Source organism: Erinaceus europaeus, chromosome 17, assembly GCF_950295315.1.
Source record: "Erinaceus europaeus chromosome 17, mEriEur2.1, whole genome shotgun sequence".
Classification (NCBI taxonomy): Eukaryota; Metazoa; Chordata; class Mammalia; order Eulipotyphla; family Erinaceidae; genus Erinaceus; species Erinaceus europaeus.
Genome location: NC_080178.1, coordinates 81,503,504 through 81,526,553, shown reverse-complemented (window position 1 = coordinate 81,526,553; position 23,050 = coordinate 81,503,504). Strand labels below are relative to the sequence as shown.

At 43.2% G+C, this 23,050-nt stretch overlaps 1 protein-coding gene across 3 annotated transcripts in view; it reads right to left on the bottom strand.

Annotated features, from left to right (window-relative positions):
* The window catches only part of DENND2B (DENN domain containing 2B), a 221,588-nt gene extending 204,689 nt beyond the window's left edge, over window positions 1–16,899 (bottom strand). For 2 of the 3 annotated variants that reach the window (XM_060177216.1, XM_007531210.3), the window contains exon 1: window positions 16,774–16,898. In XM_060177216.1, the coding sequence (XP_060033199.1) occupies window positions 16,774–16,844 (71 nt within the window). In that variant the 5' untranslated portion in view covers window positions 16,845–16,898. Of the gene's footprint in view, window positions 1–16,773 lie in introns of all 3 variants that reach the window. The other variant, XM_016191763.2, reaches the window with a different exon arrangement.
* Window positions 16,900–23,050: the final 6,151 nt, after the last annotated feature.

Genomic DNA, 23,050 nt, shown 5'->3' with positions numbered 1-23,050 from the left:
ATAAGCTTTGTGACAGACAAGAAAAATTTTAAGTTTAGGGAGCTGGGAGGTAGCGCAGTGGGTTAAGCGCATGTGACGCAAAGCGCAAGGACCGGCATAAGGATCCCAGTTCGAGCCCCCGGCTCCCCACCTGCAGGGGAGTCACTTCACAGGTGGTGGAGCAGGTCTGCAGGTGTCTTTCTCTTCCGTTCCTCTCTCCATTTCTCTGTACTGTCCAACAACATCAGTAACAACAATAATAACTACAGCAATAAAAAAACAAGGGCTGGAGTTGGGCAGTAGCGCAGCGGGTTAAGTGCAGGTGGTGCTAAACGCAAGGATCAGCATAAGGATCCCGGCTCAAGCCCCCGGCTCCCCACCTGCAGGGGAGCCACTTCACAGGCGGTGAAGCAGGTCTGCAGGTGTCTGTCTTTCTCTCCTCCTCTCTGTCTTCCCCTCCTCTCTCCATTTCTCTCTGTCCTATCCAACAACGATGACATCAGTAACAATAATAGTAACTGCAACAATAAAACAAGGGCAACAAAAGGGAATAAATAAATATTTTTTTAAAAAAGTTTAAGTTTCAAAAAACTAAAAGCATTGGCATAGCAACTATTTTCAAAAGACAGCTTGTTTTCAAAGCTTCTAGTTACTGTAGATAACCTGACCTTCACCACTGAGAAAACAAAGATGTAACTATCTCAGCGTTCCACGACTAGGTCAGAAACACATCTTCTTTCCTTTCTATTTCCTGGTCCAGAAACATAACCAACCCTTTGGAGAGTAACTTCTGCTATGTTGGATGCCCTGGTTACTGCATCTCATGTCTCCTCTTTCTACTTTCATGTCTACTGATAGGAAGAATTCAGTGAAATTTTATTGAGATTACGTCTTTGATTGCAGGAGGGAACAAGGTTTAATTATGGGGGGGGAGGAAGAGCTGATTATTTATAAGATTAGAATTTAGGATACCTGAATGTTCTAAATCCATATTTTATAAGTACCTCTTCCAATAGACAGAATGAATCACTTCCTCTCTTTTCACTGAAGATGCAGTTCATATCCCCCAGAATATCTCTTCATCAGTATTGTTCACTTTGACTGTGCTAGAATGTGCATTTTTTTTCACCTGCCTGATTCCACCACTTCCAAAGGATTTTTTTTTTTTTCTTTCAGTATCAGGTAACGAGAAAGAGGAAAGGAGAAACAGAGGAGCAATGCCACAGTACTGCTCCACCACTCGTGAAGCTTCCTTCATGGTACTGAGGGTCAAGGCAGGGTTGCTGTGCCTGGTAAAGTGAGAGCTCTTCTTGGTGAGCAGTTTCCTTCCCAGAACGTGTATCCCTTGAAAGTACATGTGCTTCAACATCTGGAGAATGGCAGCTACTCACCAGAAAACTACTTAAGGGGACAGAAGATAGCTCACCTGGCAGAGCACATACCTTGCCATGTATGGAAGCCAAGCCTGACTTCTGGGGAAGTTCCAGATTGTGGGGTTCAACTATGTTGAGTATGTGTGTGGGCTGTGTATGTGTACAGGAAGGAAATCTTTTAAAATATGTTTTTGAACTTTATTTGATAGAACAAAGAGAAATTGAGAGGGAGGAGGAGACAGAGAGGGAGAGACAGAGGGATAGATACCTGCAGTCCTGCTGCAACACTCCCCCCGTAGGTGGAGGCTGTGGGCTTCAACCTGGGTCTTTGTTCATGGTAATTTGCTATACTACCATGGTAATACTTTAATCAGGTGTGCCACCACCCAGTCCCTAAAAATCTTTTTAAAGAACAGGTTGGCCCAGGAGCAATGAAATCACACATGCATGAGGAACCAGAACCTAAAATAATTAGCACCTAAAATAAATGATAGTGGATTATAGTAATTATTCAAATTAACACAACAGTATGAATATTTATTTAGGGAAAGTTTGGTTTTAGCTACCAGAGTTATCAATGGAACTCGGTAGTGGTACTGCGAATGCACTGGTGTTTTTTTTTTTTTTAATAATTTATTTCTTTATTGGGGAACACTGGTGTTTTTTATTAGATAAGACAGAGAGAAATTGAGAGGAGAAAGGAAGGTGGAGGAGGAGACAGAAAGACACCTGCAGACCTACTTCACTGCATCCTCCCTGGAGGTGGGGAGAGAGGCCTTGAACCCAGGTCCTTGCTCATGGTCATGTTGTGTGCTTAGCCTGGTGTGCCGCTACCCAGTGCCTATTTAGATCATTGTTAGTTAACTAAACATAAGATATGACCAGAAACCTAGCCCATTAGAAAAAATTAAGTCAAGGAGGCTAGGCAGCGGCACACTTGGTTAAGTGCACATAGTTCAAAGTGCTGGGATCTGAGTTCTAGCCACTGGTTCCCCACGGAGGGGGGGGGGACAAGCTTCACAAGCAGGGAAGCAGGTCTGCAGGTGTCTGTCTTTCTCTCCCTCTCTCTACACCCCCTCCCCTCTCAATTTCTGTCTTTCCTATCCAATAAAATGAAAAAAATCCCTACCAGGAGCAGTGGATTCATAGTGCTGGCACCCAGCCCCAGCAATAACCCTGGAAGCAAAAAAATTAAATTAAGTTAAAAATTTCATGCCATGTTTATTTTCAGTCTTAAAAGAGTATGCTTTTAACCAAAATATTCAATAATCAGTCTTATCCAAAGCCACATTCTTCGTATCATTTACATTTATACAGATTCATAATTTAAAAGCTCACTCATTTAAATCAACGGCTCATCTAGATAGGCATCTGAATGGTTTCCTTAGAATATAGAAAATTATGTCATTATTGTCTAGAATAGTCAGAAATAAAACAAAAAGGCAAAAAGAGATTTCCTTAGAATGTACCATCCAAGTTAAAAAAAAATGTTAATAATCGTAACAACAAGCATGTCAACCCTCTGATAATTTCTTCCAGAAATGTTAAAGTGATTAAAGAGTAAGGGGGGGGGGGGAGACACTCCTGAATTTTAACTAAAGCACCAAGAACATTATACAACGGCTGAATAAAGAATGTTCATTCATATGCAGGGATTTAATCATTGTTGTGGGCTTTTTGTTTAATTTGATTTGATTTTCTTTTCCAAAATAGATCCTAATGCCAAATCTTATATTTTTTCCTTTTTTCCTGTTGAACTGATGTTATGTTAAGATGTAAGTACAAACATCTCCTAAGTGTTTTAAATCCATCCAATTGTTTGAGAAGGCATACGTGCTGGGCCGATGAAGCCAAAACATTAGGGCTAAGAATTTGGATGAAGATAATAATTGCTTACAGACCAGCTTGTCTTAACTTGCTGAACAAAGAGCACAATCTTATCCTATATTCATCCCAGACTTTTTCTCTGCATAATCACTACTCTAATGAGCACTTTTAAAAGGGAGATTATCTACAAGTTAAAGAGTAAGGAAGTTATCAATTAGATGTCATCATCTTCAAAATTTCACTGACTCAAACTTCAAATTGTTTTTTTTAAATTGCTAGCTTCAGCACTGTTTTGAATCTTTACAAAACATTTGTTTCATGTGCATAACATAAATCTAAAAATGAAAATTCCCACATTTAATTTCCAATACTGGCCTGAGGGTTTCTATAGCTTGAAGTCACTCGTTTCTTTATGCCTTAGTTCACCTCTGTGACATTTCTGTACAGCAAGATGTTTTCATCTTGTTCACTTCTGAAAGTTGCATTCAGTCTCCTTAAGTACGTAAGGAGATACTGCCCTTATACCTTCTGCTCAGTCACTTTAACCAGGCTGAGCTCAGTCCCTAAAAAGACATTAACACAAGTTTGCTGACTAACAGAACTGTCTCAAGTCACTGTGCTTACATCATCTGACTCTGACTTTCTCACTTCTTTTCCTCTGAAATATGAAGAAGAATTAACATGGGACAGACCACAGGATTGTGCTGAGGCAGCCATTTGGTGCTGACAAGGTGAGGCAGTTCAAGAATAAGAATAGATGTTTCAACTTAGAAATAGGAAGTCAAGGGGGCCGGGCGGTAGTGTAGTGGGATATGAGCACATGGTGCAAAGCGCAAGGACCAGCTCAAAGATACTGGTTCAAGCCCGCAGCTCCCCATCTAAAGCAGGGACGGGGGTCTCTTCACAAGCGGTGAAACAGGTCTGCAGGTGTCTATCTTTCCCTGCCCCTCTGTCTTCCCCTCCTCTCTTGATTTCTCTCTGTCCTAGCCAACAATAACAATAATAACAACAACAAGGGCAACAAAAATGGGGGGAATAGGAAGTTAAGACACAGAAGGGACCAAAATCAAGATAACTCTGTGAACAGTACCAGTGGTGATGCTAGGCTTGTCAAATCTTTTACCCTTATGACTCTAGCCTCAAGCCTCTGTGGCCCTCAGCAAGAAGTTCACTGTAACTGATTAAAAGCAGAGAGCCACTCATCTCAACACCTAAACCTTCAATGTCAGTGTGAAAGCAGGGCCATGACTTCTAAGTCTGAAACTAGGTTACAAAGAGGAAGAGAGGGAGAAAATTAAGAAACCAGGCAGTTTGGAAATACTCAAGGGCCAATTTATTTTATTTTATTTTTTAAATTTTTTTAAATATTTATTTATTCATTTTGTTGCCCTTGTTGTTGTTTTATTGTTGTAGTTATTGTTGTTGGATAGGACAGAGAGACATGGAGAGAGGAGGGGAAGACAGACGAGGGGGAGAGAAAGACAGACACCTGCAGACCTGCTTCACCACTTGTGAATCGACCATCCTGCAGGTGGGGAGCCGGGGGCTCGAACCAGGATCCTTATGCCGGTCCTTGCAAGGACTAGTTTCTAGTGGCAGGCCTTGAGTTTAGAACTCTAAGCTCTGAATTTGCTCCTCCTTCCCCAGCCATCGACCATGCTGATGTTTTTGTCAACAGCCTGTACTTTTTGTCTCTAGTATTTTACTTTCCCTGATCCTTAGCACCAAGAAGCCATCTCTCTGGTTCTGACCCATGATCTTGCTTTAATTTGAATTGTGGCTGTTTCCAATATGGAACATTTATCTAACTTCAGACTCTTGACTCAAGCCTAACCACAAACTAACTTTGTTTTCTTGACACCTGTCCCCATGTCGCTCATTCCAGTCTTATCTGTTCCTATGTCCCCAGTCCAATGATGACTGTAGTTCTGATGCTGGCAAGAATTATATAATCATTTCTTTTCCTCATTCTGGCAGGACAAAAGAGGTAATAATTTATTTAATGACTTTATGAAAAGAAGACTTTAATTTCTCTCTTTCTTGTTTTATTTATTTATTTATTATTTTGCTTCGAGTGTCATCAGTGGGGCTCAGTGGGGCACTATAAATCCACTATTCCTGGTGGCCATTTTTCACATCTTATTGGATAGGACAGAAAGAAATGACAGAAGGGAATATAGAGAGGGGAGAAGGTGGAGGTGGCCAGCATGATGATTATGCAAAGAGACTCTCATGCCTGAGGTTCCAAAATCCTAAATTCTGTCCCCGCACCAACATAAATTAGAGCCGAGCAGTGCTCTGGTAAAAATTTTACATATATATATATATGGAGAGAGAGGGGGGGGGGGGAGAGGGAGAGAGAGAGAGAGAAGAATGAATGATAGACACCTGCAGACCTGCTTCACAGCTTGTGAAGCTTCCCCCTGCAGATGGGGAGCAGGGTCTCAAACCTGGATCCTTGTGCTTAGTACCATGTGCCGTTAACCAGGGGCACCACTGCTAGGCCTCCCACCCCAACCTAAATTTCTTTACATTTAACTGCATATGTAGCTGGCTATTGTTCCTTTCTCTACCTCAAGTGTCTCATCTTTATAAACACATGTATTACCATATTCTCTAAAGATACATTTATGTCTGTGCTACCAATTACATGATCTTTCCAACCCCTTGAGTCATTAATTTTTTTCAGTATACCACCAACCTTAACTCATAAACTGCTCCTGAAATGCTATATAAAAAGAAAAATAGGGAGTCGGGCGGTAGCGCAGTAGGTTAAGCACAGGTGGTGCAAAGCGCAGGGACCGGCATAAGGTCCCGGTTCGAGCCCCCGGCTCCCAACCTGCAGGGGAGTCGCTTCACAGGCGGTGAAGCAGGTCTGCAGGTGTCTGTCTGTCTCTCTCCCCCTCTCTGTCTTCCCCTCCTCTCTCCATTTTTCTCTGTCCTATCCGACAATGACAACATCAATAACAACAACAATAATAACTACAACAATAAAACAACAAGGGCAACAAAAGGGAATAAATAAATAAATATTAAAAAAAGAAAAATAGCAGGGGTCGGGCGCTGGCGCAGCGGGTTAAGCACAGGTGGCACAAAGTGCAGGGACCAGCATAAGGATCCCGGTTCGAGCCCCCGGCTCCCCACCTACAGGGGAGTCGCTGCACAGGCGGTGAAGCAGGTCTGCAGGTGTCTGTCCTTCTCTCCCCCTCTCTGTCTTCCCCTCCTCTCTCCATTTCTCTCTGTCCTGTCCAACAGCGAACAACATCAACAATGGCAATAATAATAACCACAACGAGGCTACAACAACAAGGGCAACAAAAAGGGAGGAAAATGGCCTCCAGGAGCGGTGGATTCATGGTGCAGGCACCGAGCCCAGCAATAACCCTGGAGGAAAAAAAAAAGAAAAAAGAAAAATATTCTGCAAAGAGACTCTCATGCCGAGGCTCCAAAGTCCCAGGTTCAGTCCCCTGTACCACCATCAGCCTGAGCTGAGCAGTGTTCTGGTAAAATAATAATAATAATAATAATAACAATAATAATAATAATAAATTTAAAAAGAAAAATATTATTAAGTGGAAGAAACTCAGTGAAAGGTTATCTTAGTGAAGGACTTCGGAAATGCTATTAATTGTCCCATAATTATGGGGCCGGGTGGTGGTACACCTGGTTGAACACAAGTGATAGCAGTGTACAGAGACCTGGGTTCAAGCCTGCAGGCCCCACCTGCAAGGAGAAAGCTTCACAAGTAGTGAAACATGTCTGCAGGTGTCACTCTGCCTCTCTCCCTCTCCACCTCCTCCTCACCTCAATTTCTGGCTGTCTGTATCAAATAAATAAAGATAATAAAAATTTTAATTTTCCCAAAATTAGTAAGTTTTGAACATTCAGATAAAATCACAATGAGTTTCCTGAAAAAGAGACCAAACTTAATCTTACCAGAAATAGTCTAAGGACATCTTATTGCAATAACACATTTGAAAGCTTTGACTTTTCTACCAGTAAATTGCTAAAACAAATACATTTCTCTTTTAAAGAGACAAGATTTCATTATACCAGCATAATGTATAGATTCTACATTGTTATATCAAGTATGCTTATAAAGCTCAAAAGAGTTCAAGGAGATTCCTCATTTCAATTCCTAAGAGATGTTGTATCTGGATAAACAGAAGCAAATAGTTTCCTGAAATTGTGCCAAGGCTACATGTCAGCTGCCTGGCAGGAAATGCTTTTGGAGGGCCTAGATAAACAGACTCATCTTTTTCTGGAACAATCTTCTCCTTTGGAGTCTTACAAAGCAAATGTACTAAGTCCAACTAGCATCACAAAGGCAATAAGCAGAAAAGGGCACTGGGGATTTTTAAATGAGGGTAATTATGGGATGTTTGATAACTGAATCGTCTGTCCTTCATGTCTAACATACAAGAACCTCACTGCTCAACAAACGTGTTGAGTACGTACTTGTTGAAACTTTCTGGCATTTTTCTTCTGCAGCAAGGCTTCACGCCTACATGATACCACTGCTCCCAAGGGTCTCCTCCTTTCCTGGTTAGTTTGTTTGTTTTCCTTTCCAGAAAGAGGGAAAGAGACTGAAAGGAAGGGAAAGAAGTAAAAGTAGGAACACTATGACACTGCTCCCCCCTTGTGAATTTCCCTCTGGCTGGTGGCCCTTGCTGATGGCCAGTGGCTTGATTCTGCCTTTGTGCGTGGCCAAGCACTGCACTGGGTGAGCTGGCTCCAGACTCCAAAATTCTTATATGTTTAAAGAATTTTATTATGATGCTGGTGAAATATGAAAGGTTTTCATTTTGCAGCAGCTTTTAAGTTTAGTATTATGCGACAGTAATCATTTCTTGTAATTATATAGCTGTGATTTTTCTCAGAATATTTGGCATCCATTCTCTGATTTCTGTTTGCCCATCTCATTTTATAGGTGCAAGCGCTGATACTCAGAGTAAATAAACTACAGTCAAATTTAAGGAAGAGAACCTAGCCTAAAGCCAATTAGTCAGAAACGTCGCCTAATACAATTCTGTCTTTAATAAGTATCAAGAAATCAATCCTGTGGTCCGGGAGGTGGCGCAGCGGATAAAGCATTGGACTCTCAAGCGTGAGATCCTGAGTTCGAACCCCGGCAGCACATGTACCAGAAAGATGTCTGGTTCTTTCTCTCTCTCCTCCTATCATTCTCATTAATAAATAAATAAAATGAAAAAAGAGTTAAAAAAAATAAAAATAGGGAGTTGGGTGGTAGCGCAGTGGGTTAAGCACAGGTGGTGCAAAATGCAAGGACCGGCGTAAGGAACCCGGTTTGAGCCCCCAGCTCCCCAGCTGCAAGGGAGTGAAGCAGGTCTGCAGGTGTCTGTCTTTCTCTCCCCCTCTCTGTCTCCCCCTCCTCTCTCCATTTCTCTCTGTCCTATTCAACAACGACACCAATAATAGCTACAACAATAAAAAACAACAAGGACAACAAAAGGGAATAAATAAATAAATATTTAAAAATAAAAAGAAAGAAAGAAAGAAATCCCCAATACCACTACTGTATTACTAAAATAATCCCCCACCTCCCTTTTATGCTCTCAGTCTGAAAAAAAAAAAATGAGAAGGATCTAGGTATTAACTTAAAATACCTACTGAAGCCAGAAAAAAAAAAACTTCCACTTTGCATGTAACCTAATTGACCTTATGCACCACCCCCCAAAACCCCATCAGCCTACCTGTACTGTTCAGAACCAATTTCAAATATATATCTTCTATTTTGCCTCCAGGGTTATTGCTGGGGCTCAGTACCTGCACTACGAATGCACTGCTCCTGGAGGCCATCTTTTTTCCATTGTTGTTGGATAGGACTGAGAGAAATGGAGAGAAATGGAGAGAGATGGGGAAGACAGAGAAGGGGAGAGAAAGACAGACACCTGCAGACCTGCTTCACCACCTGTGAAGTGACTCCCCTGCAGGTGGGGAGCCGGGGGCTCGAACCGGGATTCTTGGTCAGGTCCTTATGCTTTGCGCCATATGCGCTTAACCCAGTAGCTACAACCCGACCCCCTATATATCTTCTTTCTCTCCTTTGTCACACAGAAACTACCTCTGTCAACTCATCTTATGCCCAGTCTTATCCACTCCACAACAGGGAGCTAAACTTCCCTAACCCAAAGAACCAACTAGTTAAGACACCTCAGACAACAATCTGACCTGCTTCAACTTTAGAGTCATTCTCCACCAGTCATTACTCCTAACATCCATCACCTAATTGTCTCACTTTCCACCCCCAAATAGACACTTTTGCTTTAGTTAGTAATTGGCATGGTGAGGTGAGAGGGAACTGTGTACAGACCGTGTCATGCTCTCTTCACAAAATGCAGAAATACTGTCTGCTGGAAAAAGTCACAAGACTAAGACACAAACACTCGTAAACACTATACTTTCTTTTTTGTTTGTTTGTTTTTAAAAGATTTTATTTATTTATGAGAAAGATAGGAGGAGAGAGAAAGAACCAGACATCACTCTGGCACATGTGCTGCCGGGGATCAAACTCAGGACCTCATGCTTGAGAGTCCAAAGCTTTACCACTGCGCCACCTCCCGGACCACAACACTATACTTTCAATGATGTAGTCATTCTATTATTTCTTAAAGTGTGTGCACACCTATAGCCTATTGAATAGATCAAGTCACAACTAACATTTTCTGATGGGTATAATTTAAACAGTGGAGATTTGGTTTCCTGCTCTACTTGTTACAGCTTCCTGGAGAAGAAACACAATCCAACATCAGCTCAGCACAAAGGCTTGATAAATGGCCAGTGAACAATAAAGGAACACTGATGGAAGAGAAACACACACACACAATTTTCATCCTGAAGGAATATTTATAAAAGCAAACCTAAAGAGACTCAAGGGGCTGGGTGGTGGTGCACCCAGTTAGACACGTGTTATATGTGCAAGGATCCAGGTTCAAACCCCCAGCCCCACCAGCAGGGGAGAAGTTTCATGAGCAGTGAATCAGGGCTGCAGGTGTGTGTGTCCCTCTCTATCTCCTCCCCTCTCCAAATCTCTCAGTCAAAGTAAAGTAAAATTAATAAAGTAAAATAAAATACAATAAAAAAGATAAAATGAAATGAAATAAGGGGACAAGCAGTGGCACACACATATTACCAAGTGGAAGCACCTGGGTTCAAGCCCCCACTCTCCACCTGCAGGTAAGACACTTCATGAACAGTGAAGCAAGTCTGCAGGTTTCGCTCTCTCTCCATCCTCTCTCAATTTCCCTCTGCCCTATCTAATAAAAATTAGAAAGGAAAAAAATCCACCAGGAGTGGCAGATTAGTAGTGCGAGTACCGAGCCTGAGTGATGATTCTGGTGGCAATAAATAAATAAATAAATAAACAAACTAGCCAATAGCTATATTTTAGCTGTCCAGGTGATGGCACAGTGGATAAAGAAATAGACTCTCAAACATGAGGTCTTGAGTTCAACCTTTGCATCACATGTGCCAGAGTGAAGCTATGGTGTACTCTCTCTTTCTTATAAATAAATTTAACAGTTCAGATAGGTTAGGAGGGACATAGACGTGGAAGGGAATAAGAATTTATTAATTTTTTAAGCTGATAAATCTGTCAGGATATATTGTTCTAGTTTTCAGGACTAAAATTCTACATAGGGTACACTTCCATAATGATGGAGTGAGGTGTAGAGGTTAGAGAAAAGCCCTGAATATTGAGAACAGCTATTAACTAGAAACCAACTGTTCCTTGTTCTGCATAAGTATTTCCACCTGTACCCACCCTGTGATAACTGCAAAAAGGTGGGATGGAAAATTATCGGGGTCACAGACTCTCCACTTGCATAGAAGGGTGTCGGTGGCCCAAACTTAAGCTTGCTAATAAAGTCTCTTGCTATTGCATGTGATTCTGGTCTTCTTTGCTTGAGATCGGGATTCGAACCTCTGGGCGTAACATGAGGTTAGCAAATCATCTATTCAAAAAGTCAGAATCAACTGCACAAAATGTCAAAACAATCATTTCAAAATCTTGGAGAGGAGAGTTGGGTTATAGCGAAGCGGGTTAAACGCACGTGGCACAAAGTGCAAAGACCGGCATAAGGATCCTGGTTCGAATCCCCAGCTCCCCACCTACAGGGGAGTCGCTTCACAGATGGTGAGGCAGGTCTGCAGGTGTCTATTTTTCTCTCCCCCTCTGTCTTCCCCTCCTCTCTCCATTTCTCTCTGTCCTATCTAACAACAATGACATCAATAACAAGAACAATAACAACTACAACAATAATTTTTTTAAAAACCAAGGGCAACAAAAGTGAAAATAAATAAATAAATATCTTAAAAAGTTTTGGAGAGAAACTAACCAGAGGTACACAAAGAAACTGAAAACATTTAATAAGAACTATTGAAGGGTCAGGTGGTAGTGGAAGCCCCTGGTCCTCATTTCCAAGTATTTCATTGCTGCAGGTCTCTCTCTCTCTCCCTTTCTCTCCCAGTCTCCACCTCTATTTCTTTGTATATAAGAGAAAAAGAAGAAGGAGAAGAAGAACAAGAAGGAAGGAAGGAAGGAAGGAAGGAAGGAAGGAGGGAAAAAGAAAGATAAAGGGGCCAGGCAGTGGCACACCTGACTAAGCACACACACATCACAGTGAGCAAGGACTCAGGTTCAAGCCCCCTGTCCCCCCCTGCAGGGGAAGCTTCATGAGCAGTGAAATAGTGCTGTAGGTATCTATCTCTCTTTCCCTCTCCATCTCTTCCTCCCCTCTCAATTTCTCTGTCTCTATAAAAAATAAAGAAAATTATTTTAAAAAAAGAAAGAGACAGATGGGGGTGAAGAGGAGAGAGATAAAAACTGCCAGAAGCAAGTAGTGGCTTTGTCATACAGGTACAGAGCTGTAGCAATAACCTTTATGGGAAATAGCATAAGGATTATGCAAAAAGACTTTCACACCTGAGGCACCTAGGATCCCAGGTTCAATCCCCGGAGCTACATTAAGCCAGAGCTGAGCATACTTGTGGAATACTAGTACCTCAGAGACTGTTTCTTTATTTCTTTTTTTTTTAAAAAAGATTTTATTAATTTATTCATGAGAAAGATAGGAGAGAGAGAAAGAACCAGACATCACTCTGGTACATGTGCTGCCGGGGATTGAACTCGGGACCTCGTGCTTGAGAGTCTAGTGCCTTAGCCACCTCCCGGACCACCAGAGACTGTTTCTATTCTCATCTCCCCCAAACCAGCATCTCTGCTACTTGAAATCAATGTTTGGATTTGGTGTATACAGCATAGTCAGAAGCACCATTAAGAAATAATGGGACTGTGTCCAGAGACATCAGGTGTGGAATGACAGCCCTTCAGCTTCATGACTCGGGTGAGACCTTTCCTTTCATAGTATTCTCTAATTCCATCCCAGGTGGTCCACTTCCTAACAAAGTCCCAAAACCTAGATATAGACCAGGTCCCCTGAGATAGAGCATATGTTCACATGTATCCATAAACTAGGGCAAAATATATACCTGAAAGCAGAAGTACACAATAGTCTGCAGTGAGTACCCCCCCCCAACACTTCATCTGCACTATTCCAGCCTTTAGGTCCATAATTGTTCAACAATTTGTTTGGCTTCGTATGTTAACTCTCTTTTCAGCCACAGGTTCCAGATGTCATCAGGATGCCGGCCAGGCTTCCCTGGATTGAAGACCCCACCAATATGTCCTGGAGCTCAGCTTCCCCAGAGCCCTTCCCCACTAGGGAAAGAGAGAGGCAGACTGGGAGTATGGACCGACCAGTCAACGCCCATGTTCAGCAGGGAAGCAATTACAGAAGCCAGACCTTCTACCTTCTGCAACCCACAGTGACCCTGGGTCCATGCTCCCAGAGGGATAGAGAATGGGAAAGCTATCAGGGGAGGGATGGGATATGGAGATTGGGTGGCAGGAATTGTGTGGAGTTGTACCCCCCCCCATCCTATGATTTTGTTAATGTCTCCTTTCAAAGAAAGAAAGAAAGAAAGAAAGAAAGAAAGAAAGAAAGAAAGAAAGAAAGAAAGAAAGAAAGAAAGAAAGAAAGAAGGAAAGAAAAGAAGAAATAATGGGGCGGGGGTAGATAGCATAATGGTTATGCAAAGAGATTCTCATGCCTGAGGCTCCGATCCGCATATGTGCTGCTTTATGAGACCAAGGAAGCCCTGCTGCTATGTGGTCTCTCTCTCTCCCTCTCCCTCTCCCTTTCCCTCTCTCTCTCTCATTGCTTCTAGCAAAAAAAAAAAGAAAGAAAGAAAGGAAGGAAGGAAGGAAGGAAGGAAGGAAGGAAGGAAGGAAGGGAGGAAGAAGGAAGGAAGGTCACTGTGGCTAGCCATCTACAAACTCTTCATCTGTACTATTCCAGCCTTTAGGTTCATGATTAGTCAACAATTTGTTTGGCTTTATATGTTAACTCTCTTTTCAGTCACCAGGTTCCAGATGCCAGCAGGATGCCGACCAGACTTCCCTGGACAGACAACCCCACCAATGTGTCCTGGAGCCCTGCTTCCCCAGAGCCCTGCCCCACTAGGGAAAGAGAGAGGCAGGCTGGGAGTATGGATCCACCTGTCAATGCCCATGTTCAGCGGGGAAGCAATGACAGAAGCCAGACCTTCCACCTTCTGCACCCCACAATGACCCTGGGTCCATGCTCCCAGAGGGATAGAGAATGGGAAAGCTGTCAGGGGAGGGGATGGGATACGGAGCTCTGGTGGTAGGGACTGTGTGGAGTTGTACCCCTCTTATCCTATGGTTTTGTCAATGTTTCCTTTTTATAAATAAAAATTAAAATAAAAATAAATAAATAAAATCTGTAAAGACCCTGACATTGGGCCATGTTCCATCATTATTTCTATTCGATCTTTAAAAAGAAGAGGATTCTCTAAATCTGTGGTTTACAGTGGAAATTTTGACATCACAATAAACATATAAGTGTAAAAATAAATGCATATATTTAATTTAATATCAGTCCAGGCTTCAGATTCATGTCAATCATTTTTTTTTCTTTTTACCTCCAGGTTATTGCTGGGACTTGGTGCTGCACTATGAATCCACTGCTCCTGGCAGCCATTCATTTTTTTCTTTTCTTTCTTTCTCTCTTTCTTTCTTCCTCTCTCTCTTTTTTTATTGAATAGGACAGACAGAAATCAAGAGAAGAGGGAAAATAGGGAGAGAGAAAGGTTCACTGCCTGTGACGCAAACCCCTGCAGGTGGGGAGCTGGGGGCTCGAACCAGGATCTGTACACCGGTCCTTGTGCTTTGTGCCACCTACGCTTAACCCGCTGCGCTACCACCCGACTCCCAACAACTGAATGTTTACTACACTCACTAACATGTATATGGATTTTTTTAAAAAGTCAATTAAAAAATATATGTATTGAGGGAGGCTAGGTGGTGGTGCACCCAGGTAAGCACACATAGTAAGAAGCATGAGGACCCAGCAAGGATCTGGGTTCAAGCCCCCACTTCCCACCTCACTAGTGATGAAGCAGGTCTGCAGGTGTCTCCCTTTCTCTCCCCCTCTATATCTCTCCCCTCCTCTCTCAGTTTCTTTCTGTCCTATCCAATAAAATGGAAAAAAGGAAAAAAAATGGCTGTCAGAAGCAGTGTATTCATAGTGCTGACACTGAGGCCCAGCAATAACCCTGGAGGGAAAGAAAAGAATGTGAGTGTGTGTGTGTGTGTGTGTGTGTGTGTGTGTGTGTGTGTGTGTGAGTGTGTGTGTGAGTGTGTGTGTGTGTGTGTGAGTGTGTGTGTGTGTGTGTGAGTGTGTGTGTGTGTGTGTGTGAGTGTGTGTATGTGTGAGTGTGTGTGTGTGTGTGAGTGTGTGTGTGTGTGTGTGTGAGTGTGTGTGTGAGTGTGTGTGTGTGTGTGTGTGAGTGTGTGTATGTGTGAGTGTGTGTGTGTGTGTGTGAGTGTGTGTGTGAGTGTGTGTGAGTGTGTGTGTGAGTGTGTGTGAGTGTGTGTGTGAGTGTGTGTGAGTGTGTGTGAGTGTGTGTGTGTGAGTGTGTGTGTGTGTGAGTGTGTGTGTGTGTGAGTGTGTGTGTGAGTGTGTGTGTGTGTGTGAGTGTGTGTGTGTGAGTGTGTGTGAGTGTGTGTGTGTGTGAGTGTGTGTGAGTGTGTGTGTGTGTGAGAGTGTGTGTGTGTGTGAGTGTGTGTGTGAGTGTGTGAGTGTGAGTGTGTGTGTGTATGAGTGTGTGTGAGTGTGTGTGTGTGTGAGTGTGTGTGTGTGAGTGTGTGTGTGTGTGAGTGTGAGTGTGTGTGTGTGAGTGTGTGTTTGTGTGTGTGTGTGTGAGTGTGTGTGAGTGTGAGTGTGTGTGTGAGTGCGTGTGCGTATGAGTGTGTGTGTGTGTGTGAGTGTGTGTGTGAGTGTGTGTGTGTGTGTGTGTGTGAGTGTGTGTGTGTGTGTGAGTGTGTGTGTGTGAGTGTGTGAGTGTGTGTGAGTGTATGAGTGTGTGTGTGTGTGTGTGTGTGAGTGTGTGTGTGAGTGTGTGTGAGTGTGTGTGTGTGTGTGTGTGTTCAAAAGAGGCAGTGACCAGAGCATCACTCAACAGCTACAGGTGTGGTGCGGGGTATCAAACTCAAGGTCTCAAATATGCATGTCCGGCTCTCTATTTAAGGTCACAAGAAGTCAACTTTAATCTAATTCAATAATATCTGTTTATCCTAAAAAGTAAATCAGTAAACTGAAGAAAGGAGATCTCCTGAACACGTGCTTGTTTAGTGGACCTGATGTGTCAAGTCCTAGTAGATACTTAACACTGGTACCCACTACTTAGCAAGCCCAAGATATGTAGGGACAAATAAAAACCATTTCTGGGGCTGCTCTGTGGTACCTCTGTTGAGTGCACATTCGCACAAGGACTCAGGCTTAAGATCCCGACCCCCACATGCAGGGGAAGCTTCACGAGTGGTGACACAGATCTGCAGGAGTCTTTCTCTCTTCCCCTCTCAATTTCTGTCTTATCAAATAAAATTGAAAAAAGAAACAATTTCTACCTTCAAGGAGTTTATAAACTACTGGAAGATAATGAAATGTAGCTACATATAATTTTTTTACTTTATTTATTTTCCCTTTTGTTGCCCTTGTTTTTTTGTATTATTGTTGTAGTTATTGTTGTTGACAATGATGTCATTGTTGTTGAATAGGATAGAGAGAAATGGAGAGAGGAGCGGAAGACAGAGGAGGGGGAGAGAAAGACAGACACCTGCAGACCTGCTTCACCGCCTGTGAAGCGACTCCCCTGCAGGTGGGGAGCCTGGGACTCAAACAGGGATCCTTACGCCGGTCCTTGTGCTTCACACCACATGCATTTAACCTGCTGCGCTAATGCCAGACTCCCAGCTACATATAATTTAAATCAAATGTGGATGAGTACTGCTTTTTTTTTTTTTTTAAGCCACGGAAAACTAGGAAGGTAGCAAGAGTGCATGAGACTCTACTGGGGCAGACGTAACAGGTCCCAGGTTCAGTCCCAAGTACCATCATATGCCAGACTTGAGCAGCTCTGGCCTTTTCTCTCATAAAAACAAATTAATACATCTCAAACAAACAAAAAGCCATGGTGACAGAGATTGTACCTGAGTATATAGTGGAAGATGTGGTGGTCCAGGAACTGGCACAGTGGATAAAGCACTGGACTCTCAAGCATAAGGTCCTGAGTTCAATCCCCAGCAGAACATGTATGAGAGTGTTGTCTGGTTCTTTCTCCTCCTCCTTCTATCTTCTTCATGTATAAATAAAACCTTTTTAAAAAGAAGAAGATTTAGAAAGGCCAATTTGACAAAAAAGAAATTTCTCAACTAGAACAGAAGTGCTGGTTACACAGCATAGTGGTTATGTGATTCCATACCTGGAGCTCTGAGGTCCCAGGTTCAACCCCCTGCCAAGGTGAATAGTGGTCTAATCTCAGTTTCTTAGTCTCTCTCTCTTTCTCTTTGTATCTCTCATTAAAATAATTAAATAAGGTGGCTGGGTGGTATCACACCAGGTTAAGCACAAGGACTAGCCTAAGGACCCCGGTTCAAGCCCCCAGCTCCCCACCTGCAGGGGAGTCGCTTCACAGGCGGTGAAGCAGGTCTGCAGGTGTCTGTCTTTCTCTCCCCCTCTCTGTCTTCCCCTCCTCTCTCCATTTCTCTCTGTCCTAGCCAACAACAATGACCACAATGCTGATAAACAAGAGCAACAGGGGAAAATAGCCTCCAGGCAGTGGCTGTGCAGGCACCAAACACCAGCAATAACCCTGGAGGCCAAAAAAAAAAAAAAAAGAGAGAGAGAGAGAGAGAGAGAATTCTGGAGAAGTGTGGCCAGGAGGTGGTGTGGTGGCTAGAACTTTGGTCTCTCAAGTGTGAGGCCCCAATTTCAGTTTCTGTCATCACATCTGCCAGAGTGACGCTCTAGTTCTTTTTCTATCACCCCTCTCTCATATAAATAAGAACAAAAGGGAGAGAGAAGAAAAGAGAGAGAAAGAGAAGAGACCCATTCGGAGAGACGGAGTGTCGCTTTGCTGCTGGCTGAGTGACATGGGAGTGAGCCGGCTCTCCACATGCTGGGAGACCAGGTTGAAGTCTGATTAAGGTGACATTAACAATATTTATTGAACATTTACTGTGTGGCTAGTACCATACAAAGAACTCAACTTTTACTGATTTCTCTGGTCATGTAATATTTTTAAGTGGAGCGCTGCTCAGCTCTGGCTTCCAGTGGTGCCGATGATTGACCCTGTGACCCCTGGCGCTCTAGGCATGAATCTGTTGCATAAACTATGCTATTCCCCCTGGCCCAGCACTCCACAACTATGTTTATTTATTGCTGTTGCTTTTTCAATATGATTTCTCAATTTTTTATTTTACTTTATAAACTGAGAGGGAAGGGAGGCGATAAGGAGAGAGACAAAGACATCTGTAGCACTGATTCACCACTCCTGAATTTCCTCCCCTGCAAATGGGGACCAGGGACTTGAACCTGGGTCCTTGAGCACTCTATTATGTGCACCCAACCAGGCACGCCACCACGCAGCCCCTATTGTTGCTGTTTAATATTGCATGTATTGAGAGAGAGGTCACAGCACTGCCATGGTATATGTAGAATTGGGAACTGAACTTGGTTTCTCAGGCATGTAAGTGCTGTGCTCTACCTAGGGAAGCATTTTCCCAGGCAGTTTACAAACTTATTTGATCCTCAAAACAACCCAGTATGGGCATGAGATGCCTTTGATTCTGCCCACACTCGTCCTGCCAATAAATCTGATCTGCCCCTTGAAAAGGGAGTGAGGAGTGGGCTGGAAAGATAGCATACCTGTTAAGCAAAAAGACTTTCACGCCTGACATAGCAAAGGTCCCAGGTTCAACCTCCAGCACCACCATAAGCTAGAGCTGACCAGTACTTTGTTGAAAAAAAAGTAACAATAATGATAAATAAGTAAACAAATAAATAGAAGGGGTGGGATGGGGCTGAAAGAGTGCTTCAGACTCAGAGGTCCCAGGATGAATCCCAACACCACTATAAACCAGAGCTATACACACACTCACCCTGTGCAGAATGTTCTGCTATCATTCCCACTTTTTTTTTTTTTTCAAAAAGAATCATCAGTTCTTTTTTTTTTAAGATTTTATTTATTTATTAATGAGAAAGATAGGAGGAGAGAGAACCAAACATCACTCTGGTACATGTGCTGCCGGGGATTGAACGCAGCACCTCATGTTTGAGAGTCTAGTGCCTTAGCCACTGTGCCACCTCCCGGACCACTCCCACTTTCTATATAATGAAAAATGAGACAGAGAGGTCCAGGTGGTGGTGCAGTGAATAATGTGCTGGTCTCAAAAGGATGAAGTCTTGAGTTTGATCCCTGGAATCACATGTGCCAGAGTTCTATCTTGCTCATAAACAAATAATTAAATACTTTTTAAAAGGGAGGTGTAGAATGGTCAATATCTCATCATGACATAGCTAAAAGTTATGGAGCCACAATCTTGAGATCCAGTTAAGAAAAGAACAAATTCTATCTTACTACAAATTACATTCTTTATAAAACAGTCAACAAATGTCTTAGCCACTGCGCCACCTCCTGGACCACAGTCAACAAATGTCTTAACTACCATTCCTTCTTTCATTCCTAAGTCACCCTTCCAGGCCAAGTTCAAATGTCACTTTCTCTACAGGCCTTTCTTGATTAGAAAATACTGCTTAAGGGAGTCAGGCGGTAGCACTGCCGGTTAAGCACACGTGGCACAAAGCGCAAGGACTGGCGTAAGGATCCTGGTTCAAGGCCCTGGCTCCCCACCTGCAGGGGGTTTGCTTCAAAAGTGGTGAAGCAAGTCTACAGGTGTCTCTCTTTCTCTCCCCCTCTCTCTCCCCCTCTTTCTTCCCCTCCTCTCTCCATTTCTCTCTGTCCTATCCAATAACGACAGAACGACAGCAATACAACAACAAGAATAACTATAACAACAATAAAAAACAACAAGGGCAACAAAAGGGAATATATATATATATACATATACATATATATATATATAGAGAGAGAGAGAGAAAATACTGCTTATAATTCAATTAATACCACTTCAACATGCTTCACTTTGGATTGTGTCCTTTAATTAAAAAGAGAGAGAGAGAGAGAAAGAAAGAAAGAAAGAAAGAAAGAAAGAAAGAAAGAAAGAAAGAGAGGGAGGGAAAATACTGCCTTTTCCCTCTAGGCTTCTTAACAGTTTATATCAATCTTACAACAAAGTTTATGAATGAAATATTTTGTTTCTGGCATCAGCAGATCTTATGTTCACCATTTTTCTCTCTGTTCTCCTTTGGTCTGATCTGCTTTCTACTCCCCACAACTCCTAAGACACTCAATGCCTGGAGTCAAATAATTCTAGCTAATGTTATGGTGCTCAAGAACCTTTTACAACCCCGTACCCCTTCTTTCCCTGAATAAAATCGACATATACTCTCTAAGGCCTGAGGCTAGTAGTTTAGAAGTGTGGCCAATACCCCCCACCCAGAACAGTCAGACCGTTACGTTCTTTCGGCTTTGATCCATCAAGACAGAAGCTTGCTGACACAGACCCCAGAGCCTGGATCAGCCTGGGTTCTTCAGTGGGGCTGTACAATGGAGCCCTCCTAGACCTGTGGTATAGGACTTTAATCATTTTATTCCTATTTTCTATAAAATCCCGGTATGATTTTTATGTGCCTCTATTAAGAGTGCCCATCCACCCCCTTCATAAATTGCATGATTTTCCTCAACTTCTAAATATGTATAGACTGTAGCATCACCCTAAATGCATTTGGTATATTAGAAGCCCCCACCCCTTCCCCCACACACACACTTCCTCTTCTTCGAATCTTGCCATCAAGTTTCCCAACTCAAGTTGTTTTTCAGCCCAAAGCCAACTTTTCTATACAGCTGATCCTGTAATTTCTTTGAGGACTTATCTTGGTGAGGAATTACGATAAGCATTTTACTGGAATTACCCCAAATTCCTTACAGAAATCCAGTTCACACATTCAATACCTAATTTAGTCCCTTCCATGACAAATAAAATTCTTGATGTATTTTACCCATTTATTTATTGCCTTCAGGGTTATTGCTGGGGCTCGGTGTCTGCACTACTAGTCCACTGTGCCTGGAGGTCATTTATCCCCATTTTTGTTGGATAGGACAGAGAGAAATGGAGAGAGGAGCGGAAGACAGAGGAGGGGGAGAGAAAGACAGACACCTGCAGACCTGCTTCACCGCCTGTGAAGCGACTCCCCTGCAGGTGGGGAGCCTGGGACTCAAACAGGGATCCTTACGCCGGTCCTTGTGCTTTGCGCCATGTGCCTTAATCTGCTGCGCTACCACCCGGGTCCCACTTGATGTAGCTTAAACTCAGTACACAAGATGATATGAACTCTGCCTTCAAGCAGCTTATAGTTTAGAGAGGTTGATATCAGTATCCTTGAGTACAGAGATGAGGAAAAGTAAGAATCAGTAAAAGTAATCTGTAATTTATTTGTCTAGAATCACACAGGAAAAAAAAGTAGGAGGGCTGAGGATATAGCACAGTGACATGGAAAAGACTTTCATGTCTAAGCTTCTGAGGTTTCAGGTTCAATCCTTGACAGGGCTGAGCAAGTCTCTGGTATAAAGGGGGGGGGACACAGAAGAGATAGCAAAATGGTTTTGCACAGACTCTCATGCCTGAGGCTCCAAGGTCCCAGGTTCAGTCTCCTGCACCACCATAAAACACCACCAAGCAGTGCTCTAGTAAAAAAAAAAAAAAAAAAGTCGCCCAGGAGATGGAGCAGTGGGTAAAACTTTGGGTTTGTGGTATGACACATGCAAGAATGATCTTCTGGATAACTGACCCAAGGATATGATGACCCCCTGATCCTGAGCAAGCCTAAGGTTGAATTTAAATTTTTAAAAAATATTTATTTATTCATTTCCCCTTTTGTTGCCTTTGTTTTATTGTTGTACTTATTACTGTTGTTGTTATTGATGTCGTCATTGTTGGATAGGACAGAGAGAAATGGAGAGAGGAGGGGGAAGACAGAGAGGGGGAGAGAAAGACAGACACCTGCAGACCTGCTTCACCATCTGTGAAGCGACTCCCCTGCAGGTGGGGAGCCGGGGGCTCGAACCGGGATCCTTACGCTGGTCATTGTGCTTTGCACCACCTGCGCTTAAACACTGCACTACCACCCGATTCCCTGAATTTAAAAAAATTTCCATCAGGATTATGGCTGGGGGGGCTTGGTGCCTGCATGATAGATTCAGCAGCTTTTTCCTTCCCCTTTTAATTTTGCTTTATTTGAGAGTACAGGGAGAGGGGATAATGGAGGGAGACAGAAGCACTGCTTCATGGCTTGTAAAGCTTCCTCCCTGCAGCTGGGAACCAGGGGCTTGAACTCCTGTCCTTGTGCACGGAAATGTGAGCTCAACGAGTTACCTAGGGGTGCCACTGCCTAGCCCCTCTGGTCTTGGTCTTTGTCTGGTCTTGGTCCTGATTTTGTCTTTTGTTTTGTTTTGTCTTGGTCCTTGTCATGTCATGTCATGTCATGTCTAGTGGAAGAACTAGAGTTCAATCCTTGTCATGTCATGTCTAGTGGGAAAACTAGAGTTCAATCCTTGTCATGTCATGACTAGTGGGAGAACTAGAGTTCAATCCTTGTCATGTCATGTCATGTCATATCTAGTGGGAGAATTAGAGTTCAATCCATGTCACATCATGTTATGTCTAGTGGGAGAACTAGAGTTCAATCCACGTCATGCCATATCTAATGGGAGAACTAGAGTTCAATCTTTGTCATGTCATGTCATTTCATTTCTAGTGGGAGAACTAGAGTTCAATCCATGTCATGTCATGTCTAGTGGGAGGACTAGAGTTCAATCCTTGTCATGTCATGTCTAGTGGGAGAACTAGAGTTCAATCCATGTCATGTCATGTCATGTCATGTCATGTCTAGTGGGAGAACTAGAGCTCAATCCTTGTCATGTCATGTCATGTCTAATGGGAGAACTAGAGTTCAATCCATGTCATGTCATGTCATGTCATGTCATGTCATGTCATGTCATGTCATGTCATGTCATGTCATGTCTAGTGGGAGAACTAGAGTTCAAACCCAGCTGTGTGCACGGCTCTGCGGAACCCCGCGCCGTGACCATGCTCTGGAGGAGTGACCACAACCTGGGAAGGGGAGTTTCGCGATTCTCCTGCAATGGCTACTCTCAAGGAAAATGAAAACCTTCACTTAGGACTGAGGGGGTCAGCAAATGTGCGGCCGGAGCCGCAGCGCACCCGGACACACCCGACAGCCAGCAGGCGCCCCGCCGGTACCCCGCGGGTCCCGGGTTCAAGCCTCCGTGCCACCACCCGCAGAGCT